The 17,501-nt window shown below is 41.3% G+C and overlaps 1 protein-coding gene across 1 annotated transcript in view; it reads right to left on the reverse strand.

Moving 5' to 3' along the window:
• CUBN (cubilin) overlaps nucleotides 1-9,987 on the reverse strand; it is a 266,027-nt gene extending 256,040 nt beyond the window's left edge. Inside the window, exons 1-6 of the mRNA XM_019933506.3 lie at nucleotides 9,875-9,987; nucleotides 9,347-9,476; nucleotides 7,630-7,725; nucleotides 7,042-7,080; nucleotides 4,432-4,533; nucleotides 3,680-3,783 (exon numbers count right to left, since the gene is read on the reverse strand). Of these exons, the coding sequence (XP_019789065.2) occupies nucleotides 3,680-3,783; nucleotides 4,432-4,533; nucleotides 7,042-7,080; nucleotides 7,630-7,725; nucleotides 9,347-9,476; nucleotides 9,875-9,987 (584 nt within the window). The remainder of the gene's footprint in view (nucleotides 1-3,679; nucleotides 3,784-4,431; nucleotides 4,534-7,041; nucleotides 7,081-7,629; nucleotides 7,726-9,346; nucleotides 9,477-9,874) is intronic.
• Nucleotides 9,988-17,501: the final 7,514 nt, after the last annotated feature.

Genomic DNA, 17,501 nt, shown 5'->3' on the forward strand with positions numbered 1-17,501 from the left:
CAGTGTTATCCCTGTACTATTGTTTTTCCACATCGCATTCCCATGTTCTGAAAGGGACAGTTAGTTGAAGACTTTCCATTTTTACATGTCTTTTTAACGTAACAGTGTTTGCATGCAAAATGTATATTCTCAAGGTGTCTGGATACACCCTTAAGGAAAAAGAGTAGTGAATTATATGCCTCCCTGAAGAAGTCACTTTTGTAACGACCTTCTATGGCTGATTTGGTCCCAGCAGAAGAAAAACTAGGCTTTTCCATCTTCAAAAACGCTGCAAGTGCATTTGGCAGGTGAGACGAGGTCACATATATTTTCATGGTCATAGTTTAACTTGTGTTGGTTCCGTGGTTCAATATTAATATAACTGACTAACTAAAAGATGTAATACGTTTAATACTTAACTACAATCTGAGCTAAAACCAGATGATCCTCCATCATAAGCTCTGCCTGTTTTAAAATCTACCAGTGATAAGAATGGAAATAAGTAAAATAAAATATGATAAACACCATTGTGTTCTTGGAGAAAAAACAAAAACCTCAACTTTTTTTTTTTTTTTTGCCCTAGAAAGCCTTCTAGATCTGAGCCTGAGGTATATAACATGCACCGTCCATGCATGGCAAATGTGGGTCCCACGGACTGTCTTACACCCATAGTCAGCAGGAAACAATAGGAATCACTTCTTCAGAATAAAGAGGCAATAACAGTATCGAGAACTGGCAAAACATTACCTGTGAGCTGTCTGAGCGCTTGGGACAAGACCACGAGCCACAGGAGTCGGGGAAACAGACGATGGTTTTTCCTGCTCTACTTTCGTTACTCCAAGAAAGAATTTTTACCAGAAATTTTTCTGTGAAATGGGGCTTCCAATGAATTAGTATTTGCATAGCGCTTTGTCTTTCAAAGGTCTTTATAATTAAAAGTCATGAATCCCCGTAAATAAAGACTCCTTTGTCTCCCTCAAGTGAGTGGGCTCTAAGAGTCAGAGAATGGAGAAGCCTGCAAATCCAGAGCAAACCCTGCTCGCCACAGACACATGTCTGCACACCCAGATTACCCGACAGGGTCTCAAGCTTGCCTTCATCCACTGCCCACAGAAGTTTCCAGAAGGGGCTTCTAGTCTCAGGGAAGCTACGGATTAACAAGGATTTCACCTCACGTAATCAGTAGAACTCGAGAAAATATCTAAAGGATCTTTGTTTCATTCCACATAGATTCCACAGAGCAAGCGTTTAATCTTATGCTCATGTACATTTTTCGATACATGCTCTTTTATTCCTTCAGAAAGACTTCATCATATGCCTGAATGAAAGTATTTAGGTCACAGATAATCAGCTGGAATTTGTGAGGCTTCATAAAGCATCCCCACAGCAAGAAGAAACCAGAGTGAAGTGCTGTGCTCCCTAGCGTACTCCAGCAACGCTATGAAGGGCAGAAACTAGAAACCAAAACCATTCCCAGGGTCAGCACAATCAGGCCCCGGGCTTTCTTTGATAGGACGGTGCAAGAGGAAATAATTCAGTGCTGCCCTATCCAGGTGAATCTGCCATTTAGGCAGCTCTCAACAAATACAATGGCCTCCCTCCCCTCTCTCTCTCTCTCTCTCTCTCTCCCCCTCCCTCCCTCCCTCCCTCCTTCTCGTTTGTATCTGGAAAAATTAACCTCTGACATGCAGCAAATACTTGTGTTAAAATTTTTCTTTTCTTTTCCGTTTTGCAGGGGTAAAAATACAAGTTTGTCCTGGGGGGAAAAAAACGATTTTGCCTTCGTCTATGGGTCTCCACTCCCTGCTGCACACATCTGTTATTGTGTTGACTTGCAAGACTCCAGAAGACAGTGATGATAACACAAGATCAAGAGTGAGAACTAATCTCCAGGACATTCCTCAGTAACGGGAAGGCGGGATGATTCATGCTAGGAGTGATTTGCCACTGATATCTGCAAGCAGCAATTCTCATTGATAAATGCCCATAAACAGAAATGAGGAGATAATGCTTTCAAGGCAATGAAAGATTAGACCTGCATTCTGGATCTGGCCCAAGCTTGAATGTTTATAAAAGCAGGGATCAGGGGGTTCCTTTAAATGAGAAACAAAATCCAGAGAGCAAAAGGCTCTTTAATAATGTAATAGTTCATTTACATCACAGGCGGTACAATGTGCGTGACACTTAAACTCACAGACACATCCACCAGAAGCCTGAATGAGTGAAGTTTGTAACTTGCAATGAGCAAACATTTTTAACATCAGGTCAAAAGAACAAAAGGATCAACTAAATGAAAAAGAGGAAGATTGCGGTTGCTCTTTGAGAAAATCATGTGTTAACAGATGACAAGGCCAAAACCAAAATTACTGTGCTCATTTTTGCTGGAAAGGTCAGAATGGATTGTTACAAGGGACTTGAAGAACAAGACATCAGGGACACTAGCGAGAGAGTAAATAATTGCTCTTTACTCCAGTGAGGTCACACCCAGAGATTTTGTCATAACAGAACCAATTTCTTTATCTTTTAATAATCACAGAATATAGGAGATCCACCAAACTATAGGGAAAGATAATGTCTAGAGGTTTGAGGGTTTTTTAAAGTGATTTTTAAGAAACTACAGAAACAGTCTGACATTGACCTGCCATACATGTTTGGACTTGATTATTTAACAAGATAGTGCATCAGCCAGTGTAGCTTTAAAGACCAACATTCCTAGAGTTTGAAGGGAGCATGGACGCATCGGGATACCTGAGTCGGCTTCGTAAGGGAAGGGGAGTTTTCCCGCAGAGGGCGATGCCTGAGTGGAGCTCGACAGTGCTGCGGACGAGCCATGTGACAGAGGCAATCAGAAGAGAAGATGGGGGAGGCCTGACGACTGTGGTGAGGGCCTGATGGCCAACTGAAGAAAGACAGTGAGCGCTAACCGCGTGAAGAAAACCTCGGTTCAATCTCTGCTCTGGTTACGGCTAACACTGCACTTAGCGCTTGAATGGAGATGTCCTGATGTGATCTGTCAGCTCTCCGCTCTGTGGAGTGAGGGCAGCAGGGGCTCGCTGGTATGCGGGGGGTGGGGGTGGGGGTCCCTCCCTCTTCTATGTAAGGCTCCTCAGTGGCTGCCGCTTTGATGCTGTGACTCCTACTAACCCTTCAGCCTCATCTTGCCCCGGGCCATCCTCACTCTACCCCAGCCATGGTGGCCTCCTTCCCGTTCCTCAGAGATTCCAGAGAAAGAATTTCTTCATGGGGTGAGAGCTGAGGTCACACAAGCTTTCTTCCATCTAAGTCAATAGCTATGTGTATGTTCAATGAGCACCACGTGACTTCCCCATGGAGCACCTAATTTTGCTGGTAATACAGATACTTAATCTTGGACACTTTTAACCAGGGGATGTCTTAGTCCTTAAAAAACACACCCTAATATTTTTAAAAAAAAACAAAAAAACAGGCAAAAGTGACAGTTTTGAGCTAAAGCTTTAAGAGACGTTACATATTTCTGTTTAACTCTCTGGGGGCTTTTGACCTTGGCCATGAGAAGGACATTTCTCAGGCAGCTGGGACACCTCCAGCCCACACCTAAGAACGAGACCCGCAGACCAAACCGAAATGAGGCAGAGCCACCGTGGCTAATATGCAGACCTGTGAGTATGAAAAATAAATACTTACTGGTTTAAGAAAAAAAAAAGGAAAGAAAAAAAGTTACCTGTAACTTCCTTCTGTATTTATACACGTGGCTCCATTCTGGCAGCCCAAGGGTGTTCCTGAGTAAATCTCACATTCGTTAACGTCAACGGAGCACAGAGGACCCTGCGTTCAGACAAAGAACAAAGTCAAGTGTCGCAGGTCACAGAGGCATCCGGGGCCAGTCTTCACAGGATACGATGAAGGATTTAAACACGGACAGGAAAGAAATCCTTGGTCGAGCCAAATACATTAAAATTGAGACTGGTCTCCAGTCATCCTTCCTCTGGAACTCAGGTATGGCCCAACAGAGACAAAGAGCTCTTCGCGGATCACACCAGTCACAAGAGAAGAATCCTTATACAGGCTAACCCTCATTTCGCTATGGAGCTCTGCCTGGGAATAGTCACATAATTTCTTTTTAATGCACATGTCAGGAACATGTTCACCATTAATAGAAAAGGGCAGGAAAATGTACAGGCTATATCAAGATTTGTTCAGTACTTTCAAGGCTGAACAATTTAAATTCATGCTAGCCCGAATAACATGTCGTATCCAATCCAGTGAACCCTCCTTAAGATGGCTTAGTATTCAGTGGGGGATAGAATCATGCCCGCCGCTGTTTGGATGCTGGCGTACATGGTGTCATTCATTCTGATTCAGGAGACCACAGAATCCTAGAAACCTTGGATGGAGAATTAAATATGTCTGAAGGACTCCAAGGAAACCACCGATGCTGACTCACCATCCTTAACCAAAGCCCGAGTGACTCACCTTCCACTGTGAGGGACAGATACAGAAGAAGGAATCCTGGAGATTGAGGCAGGTTCCCCCGTGCTGACACGGATTGCTGCTGCAGACCTTTCTGTCGTGTGTCTGAAACAAAGACAGGAGGGTCAGCGAGACAATCGTGCTTTCCGTGTTCCAGAGCGGGTATGTGTATAAAACTACATGTTACTCCTGATCAATGGAGGGTCTTCCTCCAGACTTTCAATCCATTACTTAAATTCTTCTTCATATCAACTCTCTTATGAAAAAACAAAGCGTTTGATATCATCAGGCCTATTCACATTCCTTCACTATTAACGTGCATTTAACCAGGGATGGGATGAGGCATGAGTGGCAGGCGAGGATTCTCACTCTACTCTTTGGGAAAGCATTGTTCACCTGACAAACGTACGTTGGTGGACACGGGTCCAGATTTCAGCTGTGGGAATCACATGGACGTTTCTCTTGTTCCGGTTCTGTTGCTGTTGTTCTTATCTTTGGTGCCTCCAGATAAGCATTTGAAATAGGATCATCTTTTGCTGCCACCCCTCCTCCCCTGGGTTAAGATAACTGAACTCTTTTCACTCCAGGACCCTTTATTGGAAATGTGGCCTGTTAGATACACCCTCCAGTCTCGTGCTCACATGACTGCTTTCAGACCAGAGTCACAGACAGACCTGCCTTTGTCTATAGAACCTGGGGAATCTTACCCTATGTCAGCTACCAGTTCCAGTCTTGTAAGATATGTAATGCCTTTGGGGGCAGAGGAAACTTCTTTAGAGAGGACAAGTGATTATGCAAGGAAAGCTATCCCGTTAATTTCACCTAATCTTTGTCTAATTCTGTTTTAAAAATTAAGATGGGGCAAATTACTCTTCACATTAAAAAAAAATATTTGGTGACTCAGAGAGAAAATGAAGTCTGTTCCCTCCGTTTGCAGATGAAACTGAGAGCAGAGGATGGCAGGCTGACTCAGCGCCATTTAGTGCAAAGCCCATTCTCTCTCCACCTTTGTAATAAGTCAGGTGCCCATACCTTTGGGGGTCTCTTTCTGGCCTCTGTTTTCTTGCACTATTCTGTCTATCTTTGGGCCAGTACCACATTAGCTCTGTCCATCACAGGATACTATTAAAAATTAACCACAGACTCACTTAGAGTTTTTTCTGGCATACACGACAACGCTGAGGATGAAAAACTCAAAAGCCCACGGGGGCCCAGCAGGAAGTGGGATCCGCAAGCAGTCAGGAGGAAGACAATAGGGAACTCGGGGGACTGTGGTGCCCAGAGCGCACTTGCCCCATCCAAAGGCAGGCAGGCACTTCCATTCCTAAATCATTAAAAACTCTTCCCGGGGGGATGGGCAGAGGGAGGACAGTCTGAGCTAATTGGACCATGGCCTCCAGTTCTTGACCTTTGGTGGGAATGAAGAAGCACTCTAGGAGACTGAAAACTCTCGTGCTGCGCCCTGCTCATTTCTAATTCCTCAGCTACTCCATAAAAAGATAAAAGGCTGAGAGGGCAATTTATTACCAAAGCCAGCAAAAAGAATGCATGAACTTGTTCACCAAATGTAAAACACCGAAGTAGAGGACAACATGTGAAGCATAATCAAAAACAGACCAAGAACATTAGAGCAGGGATTCTTAACCTGGGATTCCCTTGCTTCTGTTCAAAATTTAAAATATGGAGACCTTCTATGCGTTTCTCTGCGTGGAAGCTTACAGCTCCCATGAAAGTCTCAAAAATGTCAGCTCCCTACAAAAGGGATAAGAAGTCTAAAATCACAAGGACTAGTTTACAAGCATGTAGTAAAGTTATGGAAGGTTTATTCTAATCAATTGTTCAGATTTAATTACCGGCAAATATACTTTTAAGATTTGGAATATTTTGAGATACAGCTTAGACTTCTAAGTTTAACGTTAGAGAAAATGTAAGGCCTTGGAAAGCCGAGGCCTGGATGCCAGAATCGGCAAGTTGGGTGGACGCTAGCTAACCAGCTTCAGCCTGAAGTTGCACGGTTAAAAAGCGCCAGCAGAAGAGGCGGAGCACATGGACGGCTAAACTCAGAGTCAGAGGACTTCACATGCCCAGCGACCTTCATCTCTCTGAGGCTCACTTTGCTTCATCTGTGTCCTGGGAAGCATGACTTGTGATGAGAATTAAATGAACTGATTTACAAAACAGAGAGTCACAGATGTAGAAAACAATCTTATGGTTACCAGGAGGAAAAGGTGGGGGGAGGGATAAATTGGGAGATTGGGATTGACATAGACACACTACTATATAGAAAACAGGTAACTAATAAGGACCTACCGTAGAGCACAAGGAACTCTACTCAATACTCTGTAATGACCTATATGGGAAAAGAATCTAAAAAAGAGTGGCTATATGTAGATGCATAACTGAGTCACTTTGCTGTACAGCAGAGACTAATACAGCATTGTACATCAACTATACTCCGAAAAAATTTTTTTTCATTGTGATGAGAATTAAATCACGGAAAAAGCAAAGTCCTTGATATTGATTCTCCATCCACCTTAAGAATACCAGCTCCATCAATGATTCTAGTGTATTTTCAATGAAAGATGTTGGCTATCTAGTAGTTACGGGACTTACCTGCTGTAACCTTTGAAATTTTCTCTCAAGATCCACGAGCTAGCAGTAGGGAGGAGAAAACATCCGTTAGCTGGTTCAAAGGCACGTCACATATAATGTTAGCCTGTGACATATTTTCCTAATACCTTCTGCTGCGGACTTACTTTATCTGTTTGTTCCTTTTCTTATTGCCTTTTCCCTACTCCTTTCTCTCCCTTCCAGGCTTCCCTTCCTTCCTACTCTCTTCTATGGCATGCATTTTTTTTTTTTTTAAGAAGTACAACCCAATGATAAGTCGTCTCGTTGATTCTCTGTGCATTGGTGACTCTGGGAATTTTCCTAAGTGACAGTGATCCAACCACCCTGTGCTATCAGCACGTGAGCAAAGCCGACTTACGCCACAAGCTCTGGTCACAGAATTTCCAACCGCGGTCCATCACCACCTCTACACCCTCTACTAGAGCTGGGTCATTTAACCAAAAAGCCCACGATCACAGCACTACATTTCTAAAGAGGATACACGTTTGGTATATCTTCTGAAAAAGAATTATTTACAAGGTTGAATTAAGGAGAACCCATTTGCTCTGAGGGTGGGGAGGTCAGACTCACCTTGGAATCGAGCTGGTGGATTTGACTGGAAATATTCTGAGGCAGACCAACTGCACCTCTTTTTAAGTTCGTAATATCATCTTTGTTTTCCTGGATCTAATTTGAAAAAGGAGGAGAAGAAAAAGGAGGAGGAAGAGAACGCTAGTGAAAGAATCATGTATATAAGAATAACATTTTTAAAATTTGAGTAGTATATTCTATTTTAAGCCCCGAGGTCTTGCCCATTATTAGAAAAACCAGAACAATGCCACGTATAATAAACATTGGACTAAAATGGCCGTGGCATAATTCCATTTACCCTTTCAGTGACAATATATCAAGGAATTTTCCATCTGCATATTTTCCCTTTAGAATGCACGTAAAGAGGCCTGGCTTGGAATGAGACTGTTCAGGTTTTAAATCTTGGCTCAGCCATTTAATGTATGTCTTTGGACATGTGGCTGCAGAGTTCCTCTACCTCCCTTACTGAAGGGGTAATCGTAACGCCAACCTCATGGGGCAGCTGTGAGGGTTAGAGGAGACAATGCACACAAAGTGCTGAGCACAGTGGACAGCCCATAAGCAGCTCTAAATACCAACTTCTAACATTATGACGGACAGGCCTGCGTGATGCAGAAAATAATGAGCACTGAAAGCATTCAATAAGACAGGAGAATAACTGGCCAAGTCTGTTGTGTGGCAAAAGTAAACTGGTCACATCTACCACTTTCTATGGTCCCCCTCCATCCTCGGTCCCCTTGTAAAGAGGCCCCACTATCACCCTCTGCACCTTCTGTGGATTACAGTAAATAAGCCTACACAGTGAGCCACTTCCTGCTAGAAATACTACCTGTACCCCTCATTAACCCTAGGGCATTGTTCTTTCCAAGGACTTGTTTCACCTCCGATATGTTCCCTGTGCTAAAGATTCAAAGTACAGATTAACACAGGCCTCTTTCTCACACCAGTTAGAATGGGCATCATCAGAAAATCTACAAACAATTAACGCTGGAGAGGGTGTGGAGAAAAGGGAACCCTCTTGCACTGTTGGTGGGAATGTAAATTGATACAGCTCTATGGAGAACAGTATGGAGGTTCCTTACAAAACTAAAAATAGAATTACCATATGACCCCGCAATCCCACTACTGGGCATATACCCTGAGAAAACCATAATTCAAAAAGACACATGCACCCCAATGTTCATTGCAGCACTATTTACAATAACCAGGTCATGGAAGCAACCTAAATGCCCATTGACAGACGAATGGATAAAGAAGATGTGGTACATATCTACAATGGAATATTACTCAGCAATAAGAAGGAACAAAATTGGGTCATTTGTAGAGACGTGGATGGACCTAGAGACTGTCATACAGAGTGAAGTATGTCAGAAAGAGAAAAACAAATATATATTAGCTCATATATGTGGAATCTAGAAAAATGGTACAGATGAACTGGTTTGCAAGGCAGATATAGAGACACAGATGTAGAGAACAAACGTATGGACACCAAGGGGGGAAAGTGGCAGGGGGTGGTGGTGGTGGTGTGACGAATTGGGAGATTGGGATTGACATGTATACACTGATGTGTATAAAATAGATAACTAATAAGAACCTGCTGTATAAAAAATAATAATAAAATAAATTTTAAAAAACCAAAAAAACCCCATAGGCCTGTTCAATCAAGTAACCATATACAAATATACAAAACTACTTCAATGCATTTCCAGTGTATTACCTGATGTAAACATTCGCCAAGGTCTTCATCATTTAATTTAATTTTTCCCCGGGATCCAGTTCTAAATTCAATGTTTTGAGCTGATCCAGTAAGAAACACTAAATTCCCTCTCTCTGCAGTCATTCGAGGTCTGCATAATCCAAGCCAGAGAATGTATCAGTGATTATGGCACATAGCTTTGAAGTCTAAAGAACAGAGTTTCTCAGCGACTAACGACAGACTGCATACACCTTTGCTTTGTGGTCAACTCAACCAAATTCTCCCTGCCCATCTGCCATTTCTTTCTTTGCAAATTTCCTGGAGATATCTCCTAGTAATTGTATGCTTGCCTAATTTGCAAAATGATAAATGGAAAGTTTGTGTATAAAAAGATACTTCCATACAACCATACAACTGTTTTCCCCTATCTGTTTTTAACATCATTGTTTTCCTCAAGAAAAATTACACCTTTGCTTACCTGGTTATTTGTGAAAACTGATGAGGACCCACCCTAGTCCATCAGCAGAAATAATCCATGTGTCTACTTACTGTTGGAGGTCAGTATTTCTTTTTTGTCTCTGCAGCGCAAGTCCTCCAGCTTCACCATGTGATTCAGCAAATGTCAATAAAATAACCAAACTCCAAAGAAAAAGTGAGGACATCTTCCTCACCAACCTCCAAGGTTGTCAGGTAGGAGGGAGGCCGCTCTACCCAACTGAGTGTGGCCGTTTGGAAAAAGCAAACCAGGCAGACGTACTTTGACCAGTGGGATGTCCTGCAGTTTTCATATCTTCCTTCTTTGCCCTAGGAGGCTACGTTATTTCTTCTTCCTGAGGGATGTAAATGATCTTAGATCTTCAGGACTCTTCAACTCGTGAGAGGTCAAAATCTACTTCTAAGTGATGCACAACTTAATCATTATCTGTTCGACCTTTGAAATGGTAAGAAATTGCTTTGGAAACATCCACTAAAACAATTCTTGCTTAAGAAGTAGCCACCTTTCAGCAAATGCTTCTGGGCAAATGGGATATCCACATGCAAAAGGATAAATTTGGACCCTGACTTTATATTATATAGAAAAATTAACTCAAAATGAACCAAATACCTAAATATAGGAGATAAAACCATAACATTCTTAGGAAAAAACATAGGGGGAAGCTTCATCACATTGGATTCTGCAATGATTTCTCTGATGTGACTCCAAGAGCACAGCAACAAAAGAGAAAAAGAATACATAAATTGGACTGCTTCAAAATGAAAAACTTCTGTATATTAAAGGACACTATCAACAGAGTGAAAAGGCAACTCAAAGAATGGGAAAAAATTTGCAAATCATATATATGAGAAGAGGTTAAATATGCAGAATATGTAAAGAACTCCTACAACTCAACAGCAAAAACCAAATAAAGCAATTAAGAAATGGGCAAAGAAAATCGACATTTCTTCAGAGGAGATATTCAAATAGCCAAACAACACACGAAAAGATACCCAACATCACTAATCACCAGGGAAATACAAATCAGAACCACAAGGAGACACCACTTCACACTCATAGGATGGCTACTATCAAACAAAAGCAGAACATAGTAAGTACTGGGTGAGGATGTGAAAAAATCGGAACGCTTGTACACTGTTGGTGAGCATGTAAAATGGTAGTTACTGTAAAACAGTGGCAGTTGCTCAGAAAATTCAACATAGGATTGCCATATGATCCAGGAATTCTACTTCTGGGTATATACACGAAAGACTGGAAAACAGGAACTCAGAGAGATATTTGGACAACTATGTTCACAGCAGCATTACGTGGAAGCAAGCCAAGTGTTCACTGACCGACATGAATGGAAAAACAAAACGTGTTGCACGCATATCACGGAATGTTATTCAGCCTTAAGAAGGAAGGAAACTCTGACATATGCTACAGCGTGGAGGGACCCTGAAGACATTATGCTAAGTGAAATAAGCCAATCACAGAAGGGCGCATACGGCATGATTCCACTCATAGGAAGACCCTAAAGACAGAAAGTAGAATGGCGGTCTCCAGAGATGCAGCGTAGGGAGAATGGTAAGTTATTGTTTAATGGGTACAGAGTTTCACTTTGGAAAGATGAAAAAAAGTTCTGGAGATAGAGAGTAGTGATGGTTGCACAACAATGTGAAGGTATGTAATACCATTGAACTTAAAAATTACTCCCTTAAGTAGGCTCTGCAACTTGATATTATGGAGAGATGTAACACTGTTTTACACCTGTTCTATTCAACCACAAGAACAAAACTAGCAAAACTAGCGGGCAAGCTGCTATTTTCTTGAGGTGATACTGAAGTCAACTGATGAGTTTTTTGTTATTCTGTTATTCGTTTTAAGAAACAGGTGTCATACCACAGCGCATTTCAAGTTGAATACATTTTTTTAAAGTTTCATTAGTTCAAGCTTTGTTTAAAAGCTTAACAGTTTGGTACGGGGGCGGGGGTGGAGGGAGATCTTGTCTTCGTGAAATATTTGTCAACTTTAAGAATAGGATAAAATAGGATGGGTTAGAATCCTCCAACACAAAGGACAATTCTAACTCTGAGCTTTGAACATAACTATTTTCATGATTCTATTTTCTTAAAGGTTACTTGCACTCAGCAAATTTGTTAAGTGCAATAACAGATGTCTCCAGCATGATTTCAGTAAGAACTTACTTTTTTTTTAACAGAATTTTCCTGTGTTACTAATGTGTTTATTATTAAACAAAGTAAAGATAATTTCTCTGCTCCCAATCTAGCCATCCAATTCCTAACTGTCCCTCATGCTAGAAGGAAAAGAAAGAAATATGCTTTCAAGGTCTGACTGACTTTGGAATGACGAGTTAGGGAATTTTACATCCAGCCCACCTGCTCAACTCTAGCTGAGATCAATAGACAAGTCAGACAGTCTGCATGTGATTCGGTGGAAGCAATATAAAAATCAGTCGCTGTTTCCACACCATTATCACTCATCCTGTTTACCTGCCTTATTCGGAATTTCTTCAGCAAAGACAAATTAAGATAGTTTTAGAATCCATGACCTCAGACTTAGAAGGTGAATATTCTCCTCTCTCCTTTTCCCAGAGTAAATCTTCTATTAACCTGAAACCCTGTCTTTCATTGGCTGGCAAAGCTCCCATTTCCTCCCTAATTCAGAATGCATTCCACAAAGATTCTTCATGTGCCCTTTACATATTAGCCATTCTACAAAATGGTAGGAATACAAAGTGAAATACGTTGCAGATTTTCCCCTCCAAAGTCAGGTCTAGGGAAGATCATTCACGTGGGTTCAAAATCCAGCTCCATCACTTTCTGACCATGTGGCCCTGTTTCTTCATCAGCAGAAAGATAATAATAACAGCACTGAAAGTATACAAAATGTTTAACACATCCGGTCTTTGGCATTTGATAAGTGTCCACTAAATGTAAACTGTGGTTATCATGTAAATAAGTATAACCCTCCTTCTTCTTCTACACTTGAACTTGGGTTTCTTAAAGTAAGAAATGATAGAAGAATCCACAGTTGACTTAAAAACCATGGGCACCAGGAATATCAGGGGTGTCTAATCTCCCCTTTTATGGAAGAGGATTCCAGAACAGAGACATGCATTGAGGACTTTGAGTGAGGAAGGGGACATCTGACCTGCAGCTGGGGATGTGAGGCAAAAGCAAACTGATGTCTGAGAACCAGGCAAGGTCGTGCCAGGAAGCAGGGAAGAGCTCCCCACGGATGGGTGGGAAGCAAGATTCGATCTAAATCCTAGAGTCCCCAAGCGCAGGCAAGCCAAAGGGAACAAACTCCTCCTCGAGGTGGAGCTGAGAAAACAGAGAAAGGGAGGGTTTGCTCTAGGAGCTGCTCCATGGGAGGGGACCGAGTGTGAGAGTACACCTAAGAAAGCCGTAATACACGGGTTTTTTTGCATTCATTAAAATAAAATTATTAATTCAGAACACTAATAATATCCATGACACTTACACATCTTAAGTTTGTCAAGAGGTCTGTTGCACTCTTGGTTTCCAGTCTTTGGCATCTACAACAAGGTGCATGCCAATGTGTTTTGCTTTGTTGCAGATGTTACACATGGTACGTGGAGTTGGGGTTTTTTCTGCTTCTCCATCTGCATGGGCAGTGTGTTGCTCATCAATAATGCATGGCCTGCTGACCTGTGCTCCCAACCCTGCCCCCTGGTGTCACCTTCCTCCCTCCTCTTCCTCCCAGCTTCTTAGCTCTTCTTACAGAACTATCAGCTCCCTTCTCTTCCTCCTTCCCTCCTTACAGAAAAGAATCAGAATTATCTTCTCCTTTCTTCTTCCTTTAACTTTTCTAAGATATCTTTGTACACCCCTTGCTTCTTCTGTACCATTCACTTCACCTCCTTTTTCTATTTGAATCCTCAGCCCCCACCATTTCTAATAATCCTCAACACAATGCACAAACGAAATTCATGAGTGACTCAGTTAACAAAGGAAAATTTTGTGGTCATCAAAAGTATATACGAAAGTAAATTCCAGTATACTAGAAGTTCACATGAGGGGAATTGCTGGGTAAGAAGGCGTCACTGTAATCAGAACGTTGATAAGGACCAAAACAAAAACACAACAACAAAAGCAATAGAGAACAGAATTACCTCTGCCTGGGAAGGGCAATGCAGGCTTCCCAAGAGCCAGCTGAGTCTTACAGAATGTATAGGAGTTCTCCAGGCAAAGTAGGGGGATTGGGAGTCTCAGACAGAGAAAATGGTACATCCAAAGCTTTCCAATTACAAGAGAGCTAAACGTGGCTGCAACAGTGTGTGTTTGTGGGAGATGAAATTTTTTAAAGGGAAAGGAAGTCAGGTCCAGAAGGACCAGGAAATGTTATTTTAATGAGTTTAGATCTTATTTTATTTTTAAATAATGGAGAATTATGAGGGTATTTTACATAGGAGGTCATGTTTGCATTCTACAAGCATCCCTGCAGAGCCAAGTCTCAGACCCAGAGGTAGTGAGGAAGTTGTGGTACAGCTAAGGTGTGACCTGGGGAGGCCTTGTTTGAAGGCAGTGGCAGAGAGAGCAGGAGACAGTGAGAGAGGTATTTAGGAAACAGGATCTACAGAAAAATAGATTAGGGCAGTTAAGAGAGAGGAGGGAAGTGATGCACAGGTTCCCTGCTTGAGAAATTGGAAGGATAGAGGTGTCAGTAATTGAATAAGACAGAATAATTAAGGGAAGGACGTTCTGGAGAAAAGGTAAAGAGTTCAGATTTGGGTGCACAGAGATCTGAGGAATATTCACCTCCTCCCCACCCCACCCCGCCCCTGTCCTGCCCCGCTGCCTCAAGGCCCCACTCTGCAAATGGTTTAGATATCAGTGGTGGGTGTAGGGAAGATCCAGAGATGGCCTAGACCACAGCCTTGCTACTCAAAGTGTGGTCCATGGACCCAGCACAGACTTTACCCGGGAGCTTGTCAGACATGCAAAAATCTCAGGTTCAACCTCAGACCTACAGAATCCACATCTACATTTTACAAAGACCCTCTCTTTCTGACCCAGGGGGTGAAGGCACCTTCACTCCAGAAAAGAGTCACATGGTCTCCACAAGTGCATCTGTATTTCTATTTTTTCTTAGATTGGTCTTCTAATTTTCCATAACTTCCTTTTCTATTTCCTATTTCTTTATCTTCTTTTGTTCTACTAAGAAATCTTTGTTATTTATCTTTTAAAATGTATATTGATTTTTTTAATTTTGGGCATATTTTTAATTTCAAAAACTCATTCTTATTTTGTATTGTAACATCTCCTCCTATTACTCTAAAAATATTATAGCTGCTTTTTGAAGTTTACTGCATGGTCTCTGATTTCTCTAAGTTCTTCTTCTTCTGTTTGCTTGTTTAGATCTTTCTATTTCATATCAGAGGCTCTCCTCAAATACCTATTTATCCTTATGTGTTCATTTAAATTTAAGAATAAAACACTGAAGAGTGGATGATAAGCTCTGTGTGATGGACGGTGATGGACGGTGTTCGTAACTAGCAAACTTTATCATGGGTGGTTGAATGGCAAGCTGACAGTTCCATTGGGCGAACACCAACTGTCAATTTTTGAAGATATTTTTTCCCCTGGGGGCATATAATTTCTTCAGAAAAAAAAATACACCAGTTTTCTACCTGGATAAGGAAAGTTTGCTGGAAATTTTAATGCTAAGTGTGTAGACTTTATTTAGCCCCTTGCCTTCCATCTTTTTTTCCAAATTCTTGGAGAGCACCTCAATTCTGTATTAATATAATCCCTGTAACTTACTTCATATACCAAGGTTTACTTTTCATTCCTACTAGTTTCATCTAAATCCCATGGTTTTACAGTCTTAATAAGCATTTACTGCAGACATATGACATCCTCAACAATGAGGGAAATTCAAAGAAGTAAACGTCATGACTTTCTCTGGCTTGCAATAAAGGCATATGTACAAATCTAGAGCACTGTGATAAGGCAACATTATAAAGATGGGTAAGACACACGAGACAAAGTGCATACTAAAATGCTTTTAGGAAAACAGCACGAACCAAACTGAAAAAGAGGTCCTGAACCCAGTCTGGGCATACTGTAGTGGTTCTGCAAATCCAGGAGGGTCATTTTGGAGAGAGGTGGTTGGGTAAAGGTGGCAGCATTGATGAAGGGCCTTAAGTGGCCGGTTGAAGAATTTTGATTTAATTTTTTTATTTAATGGGGAGCTGCTCTTGTATTTTGAGTTAAATAATCCTTACGTGAAATTTCCAGAAGGCCAGCTGAACTTATCTGGAGGGCTGGATCAGTGGAGGAGTCATGAGAATAGGGAGAGAGGGTTGACATGAAGAGGTGCCTTGGAGGAAGAATGGCAAGGTTCTCATACCCTATATTCTAGCTCCCATCTCATTTTATAGCTTCAATGTGGCTTTGGTGCTTTCTTTGGTCCCTTTTCATTTTTACATCAGTTTAAAACAGAATATTGTAGAATTAATCGTGTTTTAGTCATTAATGGAAACATCTGTGAATATAATGATCTCTCTCAACCTTTATGACACTTAACTCATTCTCTTTTTCAGGGAACTCAGATTGCTTGAAAGGTACATTTACATACGCCAATTTTTGTGATTTTCTACAAAATGTCTGAACAATACAATATTGTTCCAATTGTCTATTCATTTTCCATGAAGGATCACATAAAATAATTATGGAAATTGATGTAAGTTTAAAACTATTCATTTGCTCATTTCATGGAAAATGCATTACCTCCTAGTAAATTACCAAATCCACTCCTGCGATAAACTGACCTTTTTGAATGCAGTGTGGTCTTGACTGGGAACACAATCCAGACGTTTGTTCTCCATGCTCATTACTACAATGATTGCAATTATCCTTGAGCAGAATGAAAAAGCATTATGGGTTAATCATTACCATCTGAATAATTCAGGTTTGGCAGAGATTTTCCTGAGGAGGTAGATCTTGTTATTCATTATTGAGAGTTTGGAGGACTTTTTTGCTTTTCTTTTTCAGATTTTTTTTTAAGTGCAATAATCCTTGCATAAACAAAGAGGATATAATCAGAAAATTCATAGCCAGAGGGAGGAATGTAATAGAGGAACAAAGCTTCACATAAGGAACAGAGGTTGCTAATGGCGTATATACAAACACACACACAGCGTCTGTGTACTGGGGAGTCTTGTGTCATTGTGAGACAGAGACTGGTTAAGGACAGAGCACACAGCAGAGGGCATACATTGCTAGAATTCATGGCTCCAAAAGCCAGGGGGGACACAATACAGCTTTCCCTACCTCCCACAGCTCAAGACCCCAGGACTCCAGCACCTCTGCTGGATGAATTCAAGCTTGATTTCCATGAAGGTGTGAAGCCATAAAGCGGAGGTTATCTTTGATGTGGACCACGGGTAAACCCACCTGACATCCCTTTCCAAGGTAACCTAAAAAGAACAAAATAAGTTTTCTACTCTGTGACTCCTAAAATTCCCTGAACAAGGCAATGAAGTGAAAGATTTAGACACCTTTCATACTATAATCAAAGAAAATGCCAGGTTGTATTAACACAATCATGTAAGTGACTGTAGCCATGTAGGGGCAAATAGTTGCTACTCTAACCTTTTGAAAAGGGGGAAATGCATTTTTGTAACAGTATTTTGTATTTGATGAGAGGAAG

The sequence above is a fragment of the Tursiops truncatus genome, chromosome 2 (assembly GCF_011762595.2).
Source record: "Tursiops truncatus isolate mTurTru1 chromosome 2, mTurTru1.mat.Y, whole genome shotgun sequence".
Lineage (NCBI taxonomy): Eukaryota > Metazoa > Chordata > Mammalia > Artiodactyla > Delphinidae > Tursiops > Tursiops truncatus.